Source organism: Falco punctatus (assembly GCF_963210335.1).
Source record: "Falco punctatus genome assembly, chromosome: 8".
Taxonomy (NCBI): Eukaryota; Metazoa; Chordata; class Aves; order Falconiformes; family Falconidae; genus Falco; species Falco punctatus.
Window position 1 is genome coordinate 420,601 of NC_137588.1, and position 16,457 is coordinate 437,057.

General features: G+C 35.6%; 1 protein-coding gene across 2 annotated transcripts in view; it reads left to right on the plus strand.

Moving 5' to 3' along the window:
• The window catches only part of HYCC2 (hyccin PI4KA lipid kinase complex subunit 2), a 55,791-nt gene that overhangs the window by 18,983 nt on the left and 20,351 nt on the right, over nt 1-16,457 (plus strand). For both annotated transcript variants that reach the window (XM_080400574.1, XM_080400575.1), the window contains exons 2-8: nt 2,298-2,399; nt 4,521-4,599; nt 5,665-5,766; nt 11,278-11,457; nt 13,451-13,531; nt 14,161-14,276; nt 15,048-15,143. In XM_080400574.1, the coding sequence (XP_080256700.1) occupies nt 4,549-4,599; nt 5,665-5,766; nt 11,278-11,457; nt 13,451-13,531; nt 14,161-14,276; nt 15,048-15,143 (626 nt within the window). In that variant the 5' untranslated portion in view covers nt 2,298-2,399; nt 4,521-4,548. The remainder of the gene's footprint in view (nt 1-2,297; nt 2,400-4,520; nt 4,600-5,664; nt 5,767-11,277; nt 11,458-13,450; nt 13,532-14,160; nt 14,277-15,047; nt 15,144-16,457) is intronic.

Here is a 16,457-nt window from a genome sequence, read left to right on the forward strand (position 1 = left end):
CAGACTACTACGTTTTTACTGGCCTGATGCATGTGTTTCTTGATAGCCTCATGATTTTCCTTATCTCTGCGACAGTTAGCTTGCTTACTGTTCTCCTTGCAGTCTTGCTCTGAATTGTAGTGCTATAGGGCAAAGAATGCTTCTTGTTACTTAAAATATACAGTAGTATTTGGTGCTTTGCTCAGTGTGGCTTTATCAAATATGTTTTGCTTTCCTGTTGGAGCTGTGCTGTAGTTTCATACACATTGATGTTCACTGGAGTGTAAAGAGAAGGGGGATTTGTGTTTTGCATGGGGTTTTTTGTTGTTCTTTTTTGGGGGTTTGTTAGCTTGTTTTTAAGCATAATCTTAATTCCCCCTTCCAAGGTTTCTCCGAGGAACTAGTCAACTTCATACAGAGTTGATGTAATCTCAAATTGATATAATTGCTAGAGGAGAGCAGCCACTTGCCTCCAGTTTTTAACAGGATCATCTGAGCTGAAGTAATCATTTGGGGGAGAGGAGAATTTTTGGCCATGAGTTACAGCTTACGTTTGCTCAGATATCTACTACTTTCTGTGTGTAAAACTGTTTGAACCCCTATGCCCCATTTGTGATGCTATGTAAATTGCTTTTCAAAAAATTACCCTCTACTTAAATTTAGTTCTAGAAGACCTGAGATTTGGTTTGTAAGCAAACCGACAAACGAATGAAAAAATTTGAACTGTTACAGTCAGACTCTCCAACCAGGTCTCTGCACATCTGCTTGTGTTTAGTTTTTTGTGTGGAAAACTGTACAGAAATAGAAATGCCCTTGTCTGGTTTGCTGCTATATAACTGTGATTCATGCTTTGGGGCTAAAATAACTCTAGTTCCTATGCAGAAAAAAAAAAAAAATGTCTAACTTAATGCAGCTCTGGAAAGGTCCACCTTCTGAACGTCCAGGATCTGTATCTTTGGTTTTAACGCTAGAGATAGCAGGTTAGGTACAACTGAACATCTAGGTAGCAAGCATAATAACATAGAGCTAGATGGGATCACATGATGTTTCTAGAGACTGGTGTATATCAGATATCATGCCTGGATGTAAAGGGTGTTCCTAGCGTGTTGTAAAACTTGGGAAGCTTCTAGAAGTCCTGAATCAGCTCTTATAATCTGATACTATGTCTTGAAGATGCGTGCCTGATGATTATGAGGAACAACTGATAATAAGTTAAATACATATGTATATTTATCTTTCAAGTCTCCTGTGCATGTTTAAAAATCTGTACATAATCAGCTACAGTGTGCCTTACAGGGTAGAATTTGTTTATTTTTTCAAACCCCTCATAAATACTGTCAGGGAAAGAAGAGGAGGATTTGAATTCCATTCATTCGGAAGTGTATTTAAGATTTCTGCAAGGAATTGCCTTTTTTTTTTTTTTTTTTTAAAGAGTTGATTTTAGGAAATTTGTAAGGGACATGGGTTTGTGTATATCATCTCATGATAAAAGCATTCACTTGCAATTTAGCCTGAAAAGGATGGTACCAACTGTTAGTCTATCTCTAGTTAGTGCAGAGGAGGTGAAAAAAAAAAAGAGGGGGCACCTTTCAGTAATTCAGTAATTTGGAAGAGGAATTAATTTAATAAGCAGTATGGAATGGAAAACACCCATTGTTCATATACTTCAATTTCCTATTAGAGTGCTCTAGATACTGAAATCCTCTAATTTAGCTGGAGTGGCCTCATTTGCGTGTTGTTTACCTCATGCTCAGCATGAAGGGATCCTGCAGTCAAAGGTGAACTTCAGTGTAATACATAATTTTTGCAATGACATTGAAATTCTGGCTCTATAAGGAATATGTATTAAGAGCAATGATAGTAAGGAGGAGTCTTGAGTATATTCTGTTTAAGAGGTATGTGTTCTTCAAAGTCAGGGTATTGATTCAGCTCACATTTTTATAAAAATACTACTCTTTCATCTTACATCTTTCTTGCACTGTTGTTCATTAAGAAATAGTGCTTCAGTTTTCCTTTCTACAGTGCTTGTAGTACTATGCACCATTAATAAGTAAGGTTTTTCCACATAGGTGACAAAGCCTTCTTTTTGGATGAAGGCAATTTCTCCCTTCTCCCCCCTGCAAAACTGTTGAGCCTTTTTTTTTTTTTTTTTTTTTTTTTTTTTTTTTTTTTAATGGCAAATTGCTTTGATACAGAAGGACCCACCCAGCTTTAGTGGATTTGATAAACTTCGTTTTGTAAGGTCAGAATATATTACTGTTTGCTTTACTGTATTTCTCTTTATTTTCTGATCATTGGAATTTCTTTTCACTTTTCAGAAAACAGGGCAGTACTTGAAGGCTTGACAAATGCATCCCAGATTGAAAAACTGCTGCATTCCTCCTCCTCTTCCTCCTCTAGAAAACTGACTTTTTGAAGAGGTAAAGTCGAATGTTGCACTTTCTGTAGAAAATACTTTTTTTCAAGGCAAAGTGAACTAAATCTCAGCTTTTTCTGTTGCATGTCCTGTGGTGTTCTAAATTAACTTATATCCATGTCTAATTCTGGTGACTGATAGCTGTTTCCCTATCTATTGAAAAGTATGGTTTTGGAAATCTTTGTTCACTAGGGTCTATTGAGTTGTGTTGTATTATTTTATAGAATTATTTGTCAGCGCTTTTTCTGAAGTAAGTCACCGAAGTGTTTGTTGAATTTAAATTAATCTGATGTTATTTCTGATTCTGATACCTATTAGGGTATTTAAACACACTTTATAAATCTGAGACAGTTCCTTACCCACAGGAGTTTATATTCTTTGAATGACTTGCTGCCAACAGCCATGTGAAAAGCTGTATGTAGCCCTTTTCATATGAAATTGCTAACATTGAACTTACAGCTTCCCAGCACAATTTTTCTATCTTACTTCACTTCATTTTCTGTTTAACAAATACTGATGTGTTCTTAAATACCAGTGTTCTGAGACCAGAGTAGGTGATCCCAGTCATGTAGCCTGGCTATTTAAAAGCCATTAATCATAGCACTTTCATGATGTAACTTGTATATCAAACTTCTAATTTTTGGTTGAGTCTAAACAATTTTCAAAACGCATCTGAAAGAAAATTGTGGAAATTAAATAATTCAGTTCATGTTTACCTGCCTTTATCTTACAAATTTTACAACAAATTCTGAAAATAGTAGCATTTAATGTGTTTTTGACATTACTTGTATGAAGTTGGTGAGCATAAGTGTTTGTAGGATTAAAGATGATTGTAGCAGTCTTCATCTTGTTGTCATCTGGCTGTGGAAATGTTTCTCTTCCCCCACCCCCCATCCCTTCCCAGGCTAAAAGAACTTCAGAAAAACTCAACTGTTATGAAGGAAAAAAAAAGGGGGGGGGGGAAGCTTTGAATCTGATGGCTATTTGTAGGTTTTAGGGAAAATGCGGTAAAGATACATGACAGTACGTGGCAGCTTTGTTGCATATAATTGTTATATAGCAATATCAACTTCTTAAAAAAAAAAACTGACCAAAGTATCTCTTAAAATACAATGTCCCTTCACAGATTTTCTGTTTCTTGTTTCTGTTCAGGCAGCTTTTAACCTTCCAGTCCTGTAAAAAATAAACTTTTGTTGAAACCTTAGCTTTAAGAATCACTGTCTTCATATATCTAGTATGGCTTCAAACAGCTCTTATATTTTACTGTCTCCTCAATGTATCCCTTTCCAAGTCACTATTCTTAGGTCTTAGCCTCTAGTATTAGGCTACAGTTTCATTTCACTTCATCAAACTAAAATTTTCTGGGATCTTAATGACTTCCAGGTATTGCCAACCTGTACTGAGATCATGCAGAAAGACAAAATGACCCTTTACTGCTTTAGACCTATTTAAACATCAAGCAAAAGTATCTAGTGATGCCTTGTGTTTATAACATTTTTGCTGTTCCCTTAAGAATTAATTTTATGAGAATTCAAAAGATGTTAGAATATGAATAACAAGTTGTCCTTGCATGTTTGTTTGGTGTTTTTTTTGGTTTGTTTCTGAGAATTCCAACATACTTCTAGAAGAGCTAAATTTTGCCGTTGGAATGAGACACCTCAAAATTCTTTAACAACAAGGTTTAAGGAGTAAAGTTCTGCTATTAGAATTTCTAATAACTTAGGTGCTACGCAACTGCTTGACTCCAAGCTGTATCTAGAACTGTCATTACAATCTCTCACATGGTTTGTTCCATGATGCTCTTTACTTTGTTCCATTTGTCTTTTCTTTGTACTATATTTGGTAAGGGAGCAAGAATGAGATGATATGTTTCTCTTTAATAATATACATTTTGGCCTGAAGCACTGAATCATCCTTTTTCCTCCTCTGCAAGTCTGAAGAGAACAGTTTAATCATTGTTAGGAAATAGAACCAGTTGTCCAAAATGCAACTTTTCCTTTTGTTTGATTACATATTTCCAATAGAATTATATAGTAACAGCTGTTCATTGGCATAGGATTTTACAAAACTTAAGTTTTGCTGCTAGAACTCTTATTTAATTTCTTTTATTCTGTCTCTTATAAAGGTAAGAGAGAAGCAAAGGAAGTAAGAAAATGTTGGGATCAGAACGAGGTGTTGTGGAAGAATGGCTGTCAGAATTCAAGGTCAGCTAAGAAGACAAATGATAGCTATACCATTGGCTTTACGCCACAGACCACTGATTATTTTTTTTTTTTTAATATCCAATAATCAACGCTTTAAGTATCTATTACCTGATCTCTCAAATTCTTCTAATGCATAAAGCATGCAAAGGTCTCAGTAAAAGAGCCAGCTGGTACATAATATGCAATGCATAGTTTTAATAGTTTATTTTTGTTGTTTATTATTATAGAGCAGAACACTGCTATAGCAATGTGTTTTTTTAAAGTGTATATTTCTATGTAGATCAAGCTGTTAGAATTTAACTGACAGCTGGATAATGCTGCCCTAATTTCTGATGGGGCAAGTTTTTTATTTTTAAATTTGGAGTTGAAAAAATATTAAAGAAAAATATTTGGCTCTGTTTTTATCCAGACCATAGAGGGGTAAAAATTAATTGTTTTATCTTGAAGAATCCAGAGTAATTTTAAGCTGTTTTGCCTGTTGATAATTAACGATGAGTAAAATACAGGATAATGCATAAACAAGAAAACTGGATTTCATGACTGATGAAACAATTCTGTTACATGAGGAATTACTAATTCTTAATTTAAGTAATTGGTGATACACAGTAAGCCATTATGAGCTGTTGTTGGACATTTCTTGAGGAGCCAAGGATACAAAATCCCCAAATGTGGTTGCTTGATGGGACTTGAGTCTGTCCATGCTCATTCTAGATTATTCATACCTCTTAAATAATTCCAGTTGATTTGATAAAGACTTTGAAAAATGCCTATTAAATAGAATATCAAGAAAGAGAGTCCTCATGTCAAGCTGGAGGAAGTGATTTTATGAAAGATAAATCTGAAACTGCTTTTTGATTTAACCCTGAAAGTGTCCCCAAATGCTATTCATTTGGAGAAGAACTTGTACTTAATAAATAGATTTTGAGTCTGAAAACTTACTAAACTTCAAGAATTTTTCTTGCTGTTGAGATGAAACTGAATCCTTTTGTGGAGATCTTTAATACTTGGAAGCATTGATTTATCAGGGTAATGCTTTTTTTGCCTTTTTTTCCCCTTTTTCTTTAGGCATTACCTGAAACGCAAATTTCCAGCTATGCAGCTACATTGCACCGAAAAAAAACACTGGTACCAGCTCTTTATAAGATCATTCAAGACCCAAATAATGAGGTAGGAGACTTTAAAAAAGATTTTTGTTCATATTCTTATATCTTCTACCTCTACAACTACCGCTAGCATAATTGAGAAGTGAAGAGAGGAAGGGTCTTTGATTCTTCTTTCTACTGTAGTCTAACATGGTATCACCTCTTTTTACTCTCCTGTTTTTTGACAGTTACTTTAATGCCTTTCTGATAAAACACAACACTGTCTGCTCCCAAAAATACAGTTTATGCTGTCTGCTAGATTTTACTTGCCACAGCTGACTGTTACACTGGATTTGGCATGTTTTAAACCACCTTTAGGTCATCACAGAGGCAAAGTAGGCCTTACAGTGAAACTCAGTAGATCAATGTGCTTCTTACCTGGTAGCTTATTACAGTGGAAGATGGAGTCAGTTTATTAAACCCTCTTAAATTAACCACATCTTCTTTTGCATATAGTAGTATCATGTTTCTGTAATTCGGTTTACACTGCGTAAACAAGAGCAGGACTGGGGCCCCAAAGTATAATTATATGCAATGAAAACTTAGCTTACTCTTGTACATAATTAATTTTGTAAATGACGTTAAACCGAGCTTTCTATTCTGTTGGCTTCTGCAATGAGCATTTCTGGGAAAATGTGTGAAATACAACTTCTGCATACTATTCACTGCTGTGTAAACTACTTTAGATAAAATGCTTCAAAATACTTGATTTCTCATCTGTGATCTCTTGTGTATTTATAAATTAAATGGCAACTGTATGGCAAGTAAGTTCTTAATTTTCCTAAGTACTGCTTTTGGAAGCTGAATGCTTGAATGAGCTTAAAGGAGATTGCATAATGCTCATGCAGTTAAAAAAAATAAAGCTTTGTAGCTGCCAGCTTCATTTCAGTGTTACAAATAACTTGCGTAGGGGCCATTTTCTTTGTACTGAAGCCATTGGTATTATGTCTCCAACCTCAAGCCACCATTGCTGCGATTGTCTTTTAGTATATATGTATCTGTGTATGTATACTTCTGAAAATGTAAAATCTTTCCTTGCTTTGAGAATAAGCATTTGATTTATTTTTTTAATGATGCGAAGAACCAGATTTGCAAAGAGTATCTTCTTAAGGGTGTGACAGTAATCTTATGTTACTGTACGCTGATGCCTGCCAAATACTGCTCTTTGGAACTGCTTCTGCCATTTGGGCCTGATTGTGATATCGGGTATAAGATAAGCAATCCCAAACTCAAAGATGACTAACTTCAGGTTCTGCTTATTAAGGCAGTTTGTATTTCCTTGTTGCACGTCCTCCAAACTTATTTGCATGTGAGGAGTATAACCATAGTAAATTCATTACTCTACATAATCCTGTGGTAGTACTTGGCTCTTGAGAGGTTTTAAAAATATGCTTTACAGGGCATTATTTGTTAGAAGGACAACTGATAGCTTATGAAGATAAAGCTTAAGTGGTAGACTTATCAAAATTTACTTGCTGGATTCTTAAACTTGATGGACAAGTAATTTTTTTGTACAACTTAGTCATAAAGTTAATCTTGCTCATAAACAGCTTATTTAACTGTATAATATATTGATTTTTGCATCATTTGAATTAATTCTAAACTAAAGTGCTGTTTGAAGTACTGTTAGGTTTTTTTAGTTTTGCAATTTTTTGAGTTGGTTTATGGTTTTAGACATGAATGCTGTATGGATTTTAAGCTAACACAGTACTGAAATGTAAATACTGAATATTCATGTTGGTCGGTTTAGGTTTAACTTGGAAAGCTCAGCCTTGAAACAAAATGACATCACCTTTGCAATGCCAAGCACTGCCCAAACCTATTACTCTTCAAATAATAACTAATTTCACCCATTATGTTATAGTTAAGCTTAAAATGAGCCCGTTATTTTCTACCACAATTGAATTCTTCAAAAAGGCAAGCATTTCCACTCTTTGTCCTGCGTATTATAATACATTATATTTCACTTCAAGATGTGGCTCTTAGGATTTGGCAAATTTGTAAAATAAGTCAAACTAAAGCTATTCATCAGCTTCCTTAAAGCATGACTAGTTTGCATCTCTGTGAGGTGTAAAAATGAAGTCTGCAAATTATATTGTTCTCACTTACTGTATATTTAAACCAGTAAAAGCTAAATTTGTAATTGTTATGCTAATAGGAATGCTGTTTAATATAAGTTTTCAATTTATTGGAAAAGAGATACGTTATAAAATACTTTTTTCTTTGGATTTTTTTGGCTGGCTGCTGTGCTACTCAGTTTCCTTTGACTTTTGCCTGAAAGATCTTTGGAATTAAAGTAGTGTCTGCTGCTTCATGGATATACTCACTACTGGTGACAAAAGCTCCATTTCCTCTGTTTATCCAGTGCCTTCTCAATATTTATATTCAGAGAGCTAATTGGAAAAAGCTGGTTCTCTGAAAAGCCAGAAAACTAGGATGCAAGGAAGATACTTGTTCTTTCTTACAGTGTCAAGTTTCGTGTTTTCAGGTGGGAGGCAATCATAGTATACTTTGATAGGAAAAACTTAGGTGTTTGTGCATGTGAAAACGTTTGTGTTTTAGTGCCTTCGTGTTAGCAGCTTTTTCTTATGGACTTAAAGCTCTGAACACACCAAAAGTGTGGCTGCAGTGGTTGCCACAAAAAACTTTCAGGTTTTCACCTAAGAATTTTACAGTTGTTAAACCTTTTGCTCAACTAATATGACAACTACTAGGAATTAGGATTATTTACATGGTTGCAGCACCAGTGACTGGATATATCTTGTATCTTTCTAGGGAGCATGGTTTCACTTAGAAGACTAATATTCTAAAATATTCATTTGGAAGAAAGTAGAATAAACTCAGTAACTGCTCTGATTGAGTCTCATCTGACTTATGCTGAAGTAAATTATTTTTTCCCACTGTTTTTAATGGGACTTGAATTAGACTAGCTAATTTCAAATAGGAAGCAGCTTTGGGCTGCTGTCATCTCTGATCTAGTGGAAACACTCTTTATTGCTATGCTGCTATATATATCTGGTTTCTGATAATATTTGTTTAGCTTTTCTTGCATGTGTTATCTCCTTGCAGATACACTTGTATTTATTGTTTTCAGAGATTTCTTCTCTTCCTTCTTTATGCTAGCATCATGCTTAATTTTCTTGTAAAGAAAACCTACAATTTTTTTCTGTGATTTCGGAATTATTTAGTAAACACTATTTTTATTTGAACATCTGAAATGTGTTAGGCCTTTCATAAAATAAGAGTACATTTCTGTCTCTGAGGATTTGAACATTTACTGTAACAGATGGCTTTAATAATTAGTGTCACTTTTAGATAGGAGTTTCTACTAAGTAAAAATTAAGAAAAAGTATACTTATGCATCTTTTGAACATAAAGTACTGTGTATATATGAAATACTGGAATAAATAAGGTAGATAATATATGCTCAACTTGACAGAGAAAGCCCTAGCATTGTTTTATTAAAGTGATTGCAATAGAAGCTTTGTGGACTTCTAATTTCATTTAGATCCCAAAACAAAAATTAAGTGGTGAGGTATTTTAGCTGTATGGCTTGTAAAAATCTGTGTGCTGCAAATGAATGGACTTCTCTCGTATCAACATTGTTAGTGTCAGCTTTCTTCCCTCCCTCTTGTGGAGTCTCTTTGCTTCTCCTGTAAAAGCAGGATTTTAGCTTAAAGTAGCTGGGCTGTCAATCAGAAGCCTTGTTACACAAGGTACTTACACCAGACTCTTGTATAAGAAGAGATTTGTCTGATTGCAAAATTTTATTTTATGTAGATGTCATGTTATGGCTTATGTAATCAGTGGTTTAAAAATGGTGTGCTTCATTGGACAGAATACTGTGTGTTAGCAATAAAACTAACGTGTTCACCCTTTCTTGGGTGATGCTCTCAAGGCAGCTATGTGTATGGGTAGAAAATTCTGTCAAATTTGTGTTTTGCGTTAGTGATATACTAGAGTAAAATATCTTAAGTCTAAGTATGTGAAGTTGTACAGTCAATACAGATTCATGGCGTTGCACATTTATCAAACAGTCAAACGAGTCACTTGTAGAAATGTCAGTCCCTCTGATGATAAGAAGGGACTTCCCAAAATTTTAAGAGGAGGGATGGTTCACAACAAACCACTGAAGTACGTCTTCAGACAGCACAGCAGAAGAGTGACAGTGAATGCTACAGGAAATTCTTGGTACCAAGATTTTTGGTGAACAGACAAATTAATAAAAGAAGAATACATCAAAGTCTATGAAACATACTGCTAATGGTATGAAAGTCCTAAGCTTCATGTACCTGTGAGTGAGAATGCATACTGAAAGAGGAGTCTTATATGCCTTACCTGATCAGCTCTGCACTGGGCATTTCCTACTTAAGGCTTTTTGTGTCACCAGCACAGCTGCTATTATGTTGGTCAAATGTAGGGCTTTTATTGCTCAAAAAAAATATGTATATGTATTTTCAATGTTTAATATCATATATGTATATGAGAGCTGCATAAAGCATGTATGGTTAGAAAGAAGACCTACTTAAGGTTCTGGCCTCTAACTCTGTAACTCTTCTATAGGAGTATAGAAGCTTTAGGTTACACGAATGCCTCCATCTTTTTGGATGTTGAATCCTACAAGTATTTACCTTAGGTCAGATCATCCCATTTCCTGGAGTGTAATACTAGATTGTGTTACTTACTACTTGCTTAGATGTAAGGCTAGATAGGTCACAGACCTTATAAAAATTCCTCTTGGAATTCCACGCCTCCCCCCCCCCCCCCTTTCCCTCGTTTCTGACTTTGTTTAGTTGTTTTAGTTTCTGATATGATTAGTCATGAATAAGGGGGAGACAGTTTGATGGGGTTCTTTTTCTTCTCTTTTCCTGTTCATTAACAGTTTTAACAGTTCTGTGGATGCATTTTAATTATTGGTTTGACATGGTAGACTCTTAAAAATGGCAGGGTTTTTCTTATGCTTGTATCACACCGACTTGGTAAGGATCTTTTTTGATTCTTGTACTGAAACCCAAAGGGGCAGCTCAAGACAGAAAAATCAGTTTGCATTGTAATCAACAAATGCATACTTGTCAGTTTTGAGACTAAAAAGCTGTAGGTAAGAAATTAATTTCTATTTCTGTCAATAGACTTGTCATTAGCAGCTCATTTTTAACCTTTGTACTAATATAAACCTTACAACTGCACCATTAAAGTTTTATGGTGCACATAGTTCAAGCCATGTGTCTCTCACATGCCTTAAATTAGTACCTGTGTATAAAGTGAATCTTGTACTGACAGTCTTGGAGAGTAATGTTCTCAAAGCACAAGATGGTGGTGGCTATAGTAAGGCCACATTTCCCAATACTGCATACCAGTGCCCCTCAGGTCTGTCCTTGCAGGTGTCCTTCAAAGGAATGTAGTTATCACTTTGGTTCATTCACTTGCTTGCCATTGAGGAGTGCAATTTTTACTGCCTGCAGTGGCTATATGATATAGCCCCTATATTTGCTATTTTGTTCTCTTTTAATTCATTAGCCTTTTTGCTTTTCCACAGCTCCTGGAGCCTGTTTGCCACCAGCTCTTTGAACTTTATCGTAGTTCTGAAGTTCGGCTCAAGAGGTTCACACTGCAGTTTTTGCCAGAGTTGATCTGGGTATATCTGCGTCTTACTGCCAGCAGGGATAGGCAGAGTAATGGCTGCATTGAAGCATTGCTACTTGGCATTTACAATTTGGTAAGTGAGATGAGTGGGAATGGCTGAGGAAAGCTTTGCTCTGAGGTTTTGTGTCACTGACCACTAGGAATAAAGTAAATTATTGGAACAACATATTTAAAATTGTAATATGCTTACATGAAATCATATTTAATCTGCAGGATAGCATAAGGTAATGAAGATTTAGTAAGAAGTATTGCAAAAAATACTTCTTTTATAATAATCTTTTTGTGACAAACATTTGAAAAGGATCAGATCATGGGCTTTCTTGAACTGTTATAAACTTGTGTTTGTAAGGTAATTAAGTAGTCCTCAGTGCTGAAAAGTACAGCTTTCTATGGAGATGATTGTCAGGGCAACATGCTTCATTAATATGTGTCACTGACCCCCACCCCACCCCCTGCTTGCTCTGAATATGTCTTTTTCAGGGTAATTTGAAGCTGAACCACTCTGCGTGTTAGAACTTGGATGCATGTATGTGTACATTTGAGGCACAGTTGTCTTGAGTGGAACTGTGATTTTAAGAATACGTAAAAGTAACTGTACATGAAGTTTGGCTGTTGGATGTAAAAGTATTTTTTTATATCCTTACCTTGGCCTGGAAATGGTTACTCTTGTAACATTATGGAGTGGTGTGATAAATTTAGCAATACTGCCAAGATAGGCATTCTCTCATGGGGATTTTTGTGTACAGGACTTTAAAACATATTACACTGAAACATCGTCCTTGTCTTTACTGTCATAGTAAACCCCTCCTTTAAATTGCGTATTGTGTTTCTACACATCAGAAAACACAGAACAATCAAACTGATTGTTAAAAAAAATATAATTCTTGTTATGTGTCTCTACATCAACTCTTAACTGGAAGATTCAGTTCTTTTAGGAAAAAAATTGGAAACTGCTTGCTGATTTTTTGGTACTGTTTACTGTGTAAGAAGTAGCATGTTTATCTTTGTCGATGGCTTTCTCATAAAGGTCCTTTTATAGTTCCTTTGAAAGTCATGTTGGTCATTTATGTTTTTTAAGGACAGCAATTTCTCCATTCTCTCCAGATTAAGGAAGAAAGGGGCCTCAAAATGGACAGTGGCTCCCACTTACTTTTCCCTTTGATCAAATTGTTGATATTTTTTCTGCACATATACTGAGACTGAAGGAGTGAAGTTATTGTCTCAACACTTAAGAAGTGTAAGATGAGGATAAACCTTTTGCATTCTGCTAAATCCTATCAACAGTCCTCCAGCTGTGATCCCTAAAGCCTGCTACAAGTGCTGTGCTACCTTGGACTGAGTTTTCACATAAACTGGAATGACTAGAGGTCATTGTTTGGAAATTTGCTGTACAAAGTGAAAAGGCAGGGGTTTAGATTCCTTTTTGGTACAGTCGTCTGTAACTGCTCTTGGTATATTTGCTTTAAAAACTGCTGGGTTTGCTTATTAGTAGCCTAGCAAATATAAAATCTGACCGGTTTGAAAGTCTTTTGAAAAAACTTCGTGTATTTCTTACAGATAGAATGCCTGAAGAAACTTTGCCAGTCCGCTTGATTTCACTTTTTCTCTATGGTGCATTCATTATGAAGTACTGCCCATTGTCAGCAAGTAACTCATCAGCCCTCGTGCTTCTAGATCAATTGGGCTTAAAGTGTAAACTTGCTCTACTACGCAATTCTATTATAAATAAATGTTATAAAGGTGGGCTAGAAAAGCTTTTTGTTCAGTTTCGGTTTTGATGAAGGAGCCACTGATCAAGGAGCCAGTGCTGTGTTTTTTAAATGTTGCAGACCGGTACTGCAAAACAGTCTGTGATAGAGGTCTTTCCCACTTTTTAAATAGGTATGCAAATTTGCTGATATTCTGCAAAGGTGCAGAGACCTTTGGGGTGTTAATAGTCTTACTAGATCAGGACATCTGACTGCTTCCTGTTCTTATTTGTTAAACACCTTTTAAGAGATGAAAATGATTCAGAGTCCTGTCTCCTTACTTCTCTTTGGGTTTTTGTTCTGGTTTTTTTAATGCAGGAAATTGCTGACAAAGATGGAAACAACAAAGTTCTATCTTTCACGATCCCTTCGTTATCAAAACCCTCCATATATCATGAGGTAAGAGAGCTGCTGTGGTAAATTAGAATTGGATCTATTAGAGAAGTGAAAACTGGATCCATTTGACACAACAGGCCATTTTAGATGCATCTTGTTGCAGTAAGTTTTCAGTGTCAGTAGCTTGCAATTAGTCTAATCGAATTCAATAGCATTAGTAGAAGAAAAGGAATGTAAATGTTGAAATCTTTTTGCTGACAGTGCCCATTTTGAACAGAGGTCAGTTGTGTTGTAGTTGCAACTGTGCGTTTTTTTGCCTCTTTATTTGTTAGTATAAAAGTAGCCTTCATTCTTCTAATTCCTCCTTGGTACGGTTTGAACTTGGAATTGTGTTTTTCTTTCTCTACTGTTGCTGCACAAAAGGTTTATGCAATTAGGACAGACACTGTAAATGGATATGTAAGAATAAAAGTTGAAAATTGCTCTCACCTGGTCTATTTTAAGTGTGGAAGCTGTTTATAGTAATGAAATTAGATTTACTGTATTCTGGAATAATCTTAATTTTTACAGATCACAAGACAAGCGTGTCTTTTGGCATGGGTGGGTAGGAGTTTTAATGTTTTTGGAGACCTTTTACTTATGACTTGATTTCTCCCCTGTCCTTCCTTCTTCCTTCTGGCACCTACTTGTAGCCCTCTACTATTGGATCCATGGCTTTAACTGAAGGAGCTCTATGTCAGCATGATCTCATCAGAGTAGTTTATAGTGATCTTCATCCTCAAAGAGAAACCTTCACAGCACAGAACCGGTAGGTGGATGTATTCTAATACTGGATGTGCTTCGCTAGGCATTTAACAAGTCCTTAAACATTAAGACTGAATATATGAAATATTCAGTCCTTTCCATTGACTGCTTGGAAATAAATCTGGAGAACTTGGTGGTTCTTGGTAGAAGTCTTGGTAATCTTGAGGTATAGTATTTTTTTTGTTTGTCCCAGTTTTGCATGTTCTTCTGCTAGTTAATTTAGCAGAGACTAGCTTCTCTGTCATTTCTGCGTCCATCAGGAATATCTTTGGGTTTATGTCTGTCAACTCAAATTCTCCTGAAAGTGTAACAAAATTCAGCTTTGGCTCTGAGGCTGCGACTGCTTTTTCCACAGGAAAAGGGGAATGCAGTTGAGTGGACAGACAGAACTAAGGATGAGAGAAATTACCCTGCTGTTCTAGTGACTGCCAACTTTACCTAAAGCCAGCTCTGAGAAAACTGATAAAATAATTTTGAATGCATTGCAGGCTTGTCCAGTTCTGTAACTTTGCCCAAATATTATGCCATTTCCTCCATAGTTCCTGGATATACTAATGAATTTCAGTAATAATAATCTTAAGTGTTTAATACCGAACCTTTAATAACCTGTTTCAAGTTAGTGAATTATAATGAAAGAGGATTTTGGGATTTATGTGTTTACTTCTAAAATTTTTCCTGTGGGGTGTTTTTTGAGACCAAGTTGTAGATTGTGTTAAATTCTGATAAAATATGAAGAACTTAAACCATGCAAGATTTTGCTCTTATCTCTTTTCAGGTTTGAGGTGCTGAGCTTTCTTATGCTGTGCTACAATTCTGCTATTGTCTATATGCCTGCCTCTTCTTACCAATCACTTTGTAGGATGGGTTCCAGGTGAGAGGCTTGTCTTTGAAATAGTCTTGCAGGGTGCATCTAGACTTCTAAATAAGAAAGAATTAATTTACTTGTTGTGTTTAATAACTTATAATATTTAACCACTGGTCAGTCGTACAGTTTAATTGGAAATTTGAACCTGTGCTTGCATACAGATAAAACACATGGGTGATGTTACTGCTGTGTGGGCTTTCATTCTAGTTATAGTTAAATAACTTTATGTAACTTGGAAAGAAGAAAAAAAGAGGCAATTTTTTTTGAAAATTAATTGAAGCTGTTCAGACTGATTTGTGGTTGGTGTGTTTTGGGTTTTTTTGGTTTGGTTTTTTTTTTTTATTTCTGTCTCTTTTAGACATTTTTCAGTTTGGTTAGCTAAAAAAATCCTGTCAGGAATACCACCACTTTCCTTTACATCCAAATATTAATGTCTTGCTTCTGAGGATGGTTTATATGAAGTGCTTGTACAATGTTCTGGGGTTTAGTGGTTTGTTTGGGTTTTTCTTTGGTTTTTTGGTGGGATTTTTTTTGTGGGTTTTTTTCCTTCCTTTCTCCCCCCCCCCCCCCCCCCCCCCTCCAATAACATCCCACATTCTGGAGAATTCAGTACTGTGATTTCTCAAAGTCTTATATGTGCCCTTTATATAACGTTCTACTTGAATAGTCTTAGAAGCTTCTGGCTGGCAAAGATCCCTGCTTTTTGTTCTGAAAAATCTCTAGTATATCTGATATTCCCATCCTGGTTTTTACCAGCATTTTTGTCTAAAATGAAATAAATTCTCTTTCCTGGTACTCCCAGAGGAATGTCTTTAAATGTTATGATTTTTAGCCTGTTTGCTTCAGCGTGATACTGCCATGAAAGAAAAGCATTACATGCAATTTGGTTACATAGCAAAGAAGAAATTAACAACCTTCTAACAACATTTATTCTGTAGTAACACAGACATGCAGCTAAGATTATAGCCTGGGGTTTTTTCCTATATTTTCTAATGGGAATGGGTTATTTGTTGCTGTGCTTCCATTATCTTCACTTGAGTTGTAGCTATGCAAAATTTGCCAAATATGTTCAGTTTTCCTGCATCTGAAAATTAGACCCATTCTTTGGGTAGAGAAGAGACAACATTTTGTAGGCAAGGGATTTTTATGTTGTTTTTGAAACAGTGCAGCAGCTATTATGTATTAGTGATCATTTGTTGTTTCCATGATAGATACAGATATTAAAGTTATGAATAAACTATTCTGGGTTTTGTGGAGACTCAGTGCAATGCAGTATATGGGAGGGCAGGCCTTTTTTCAAGGGTCAAAGGTTTTTTTCAG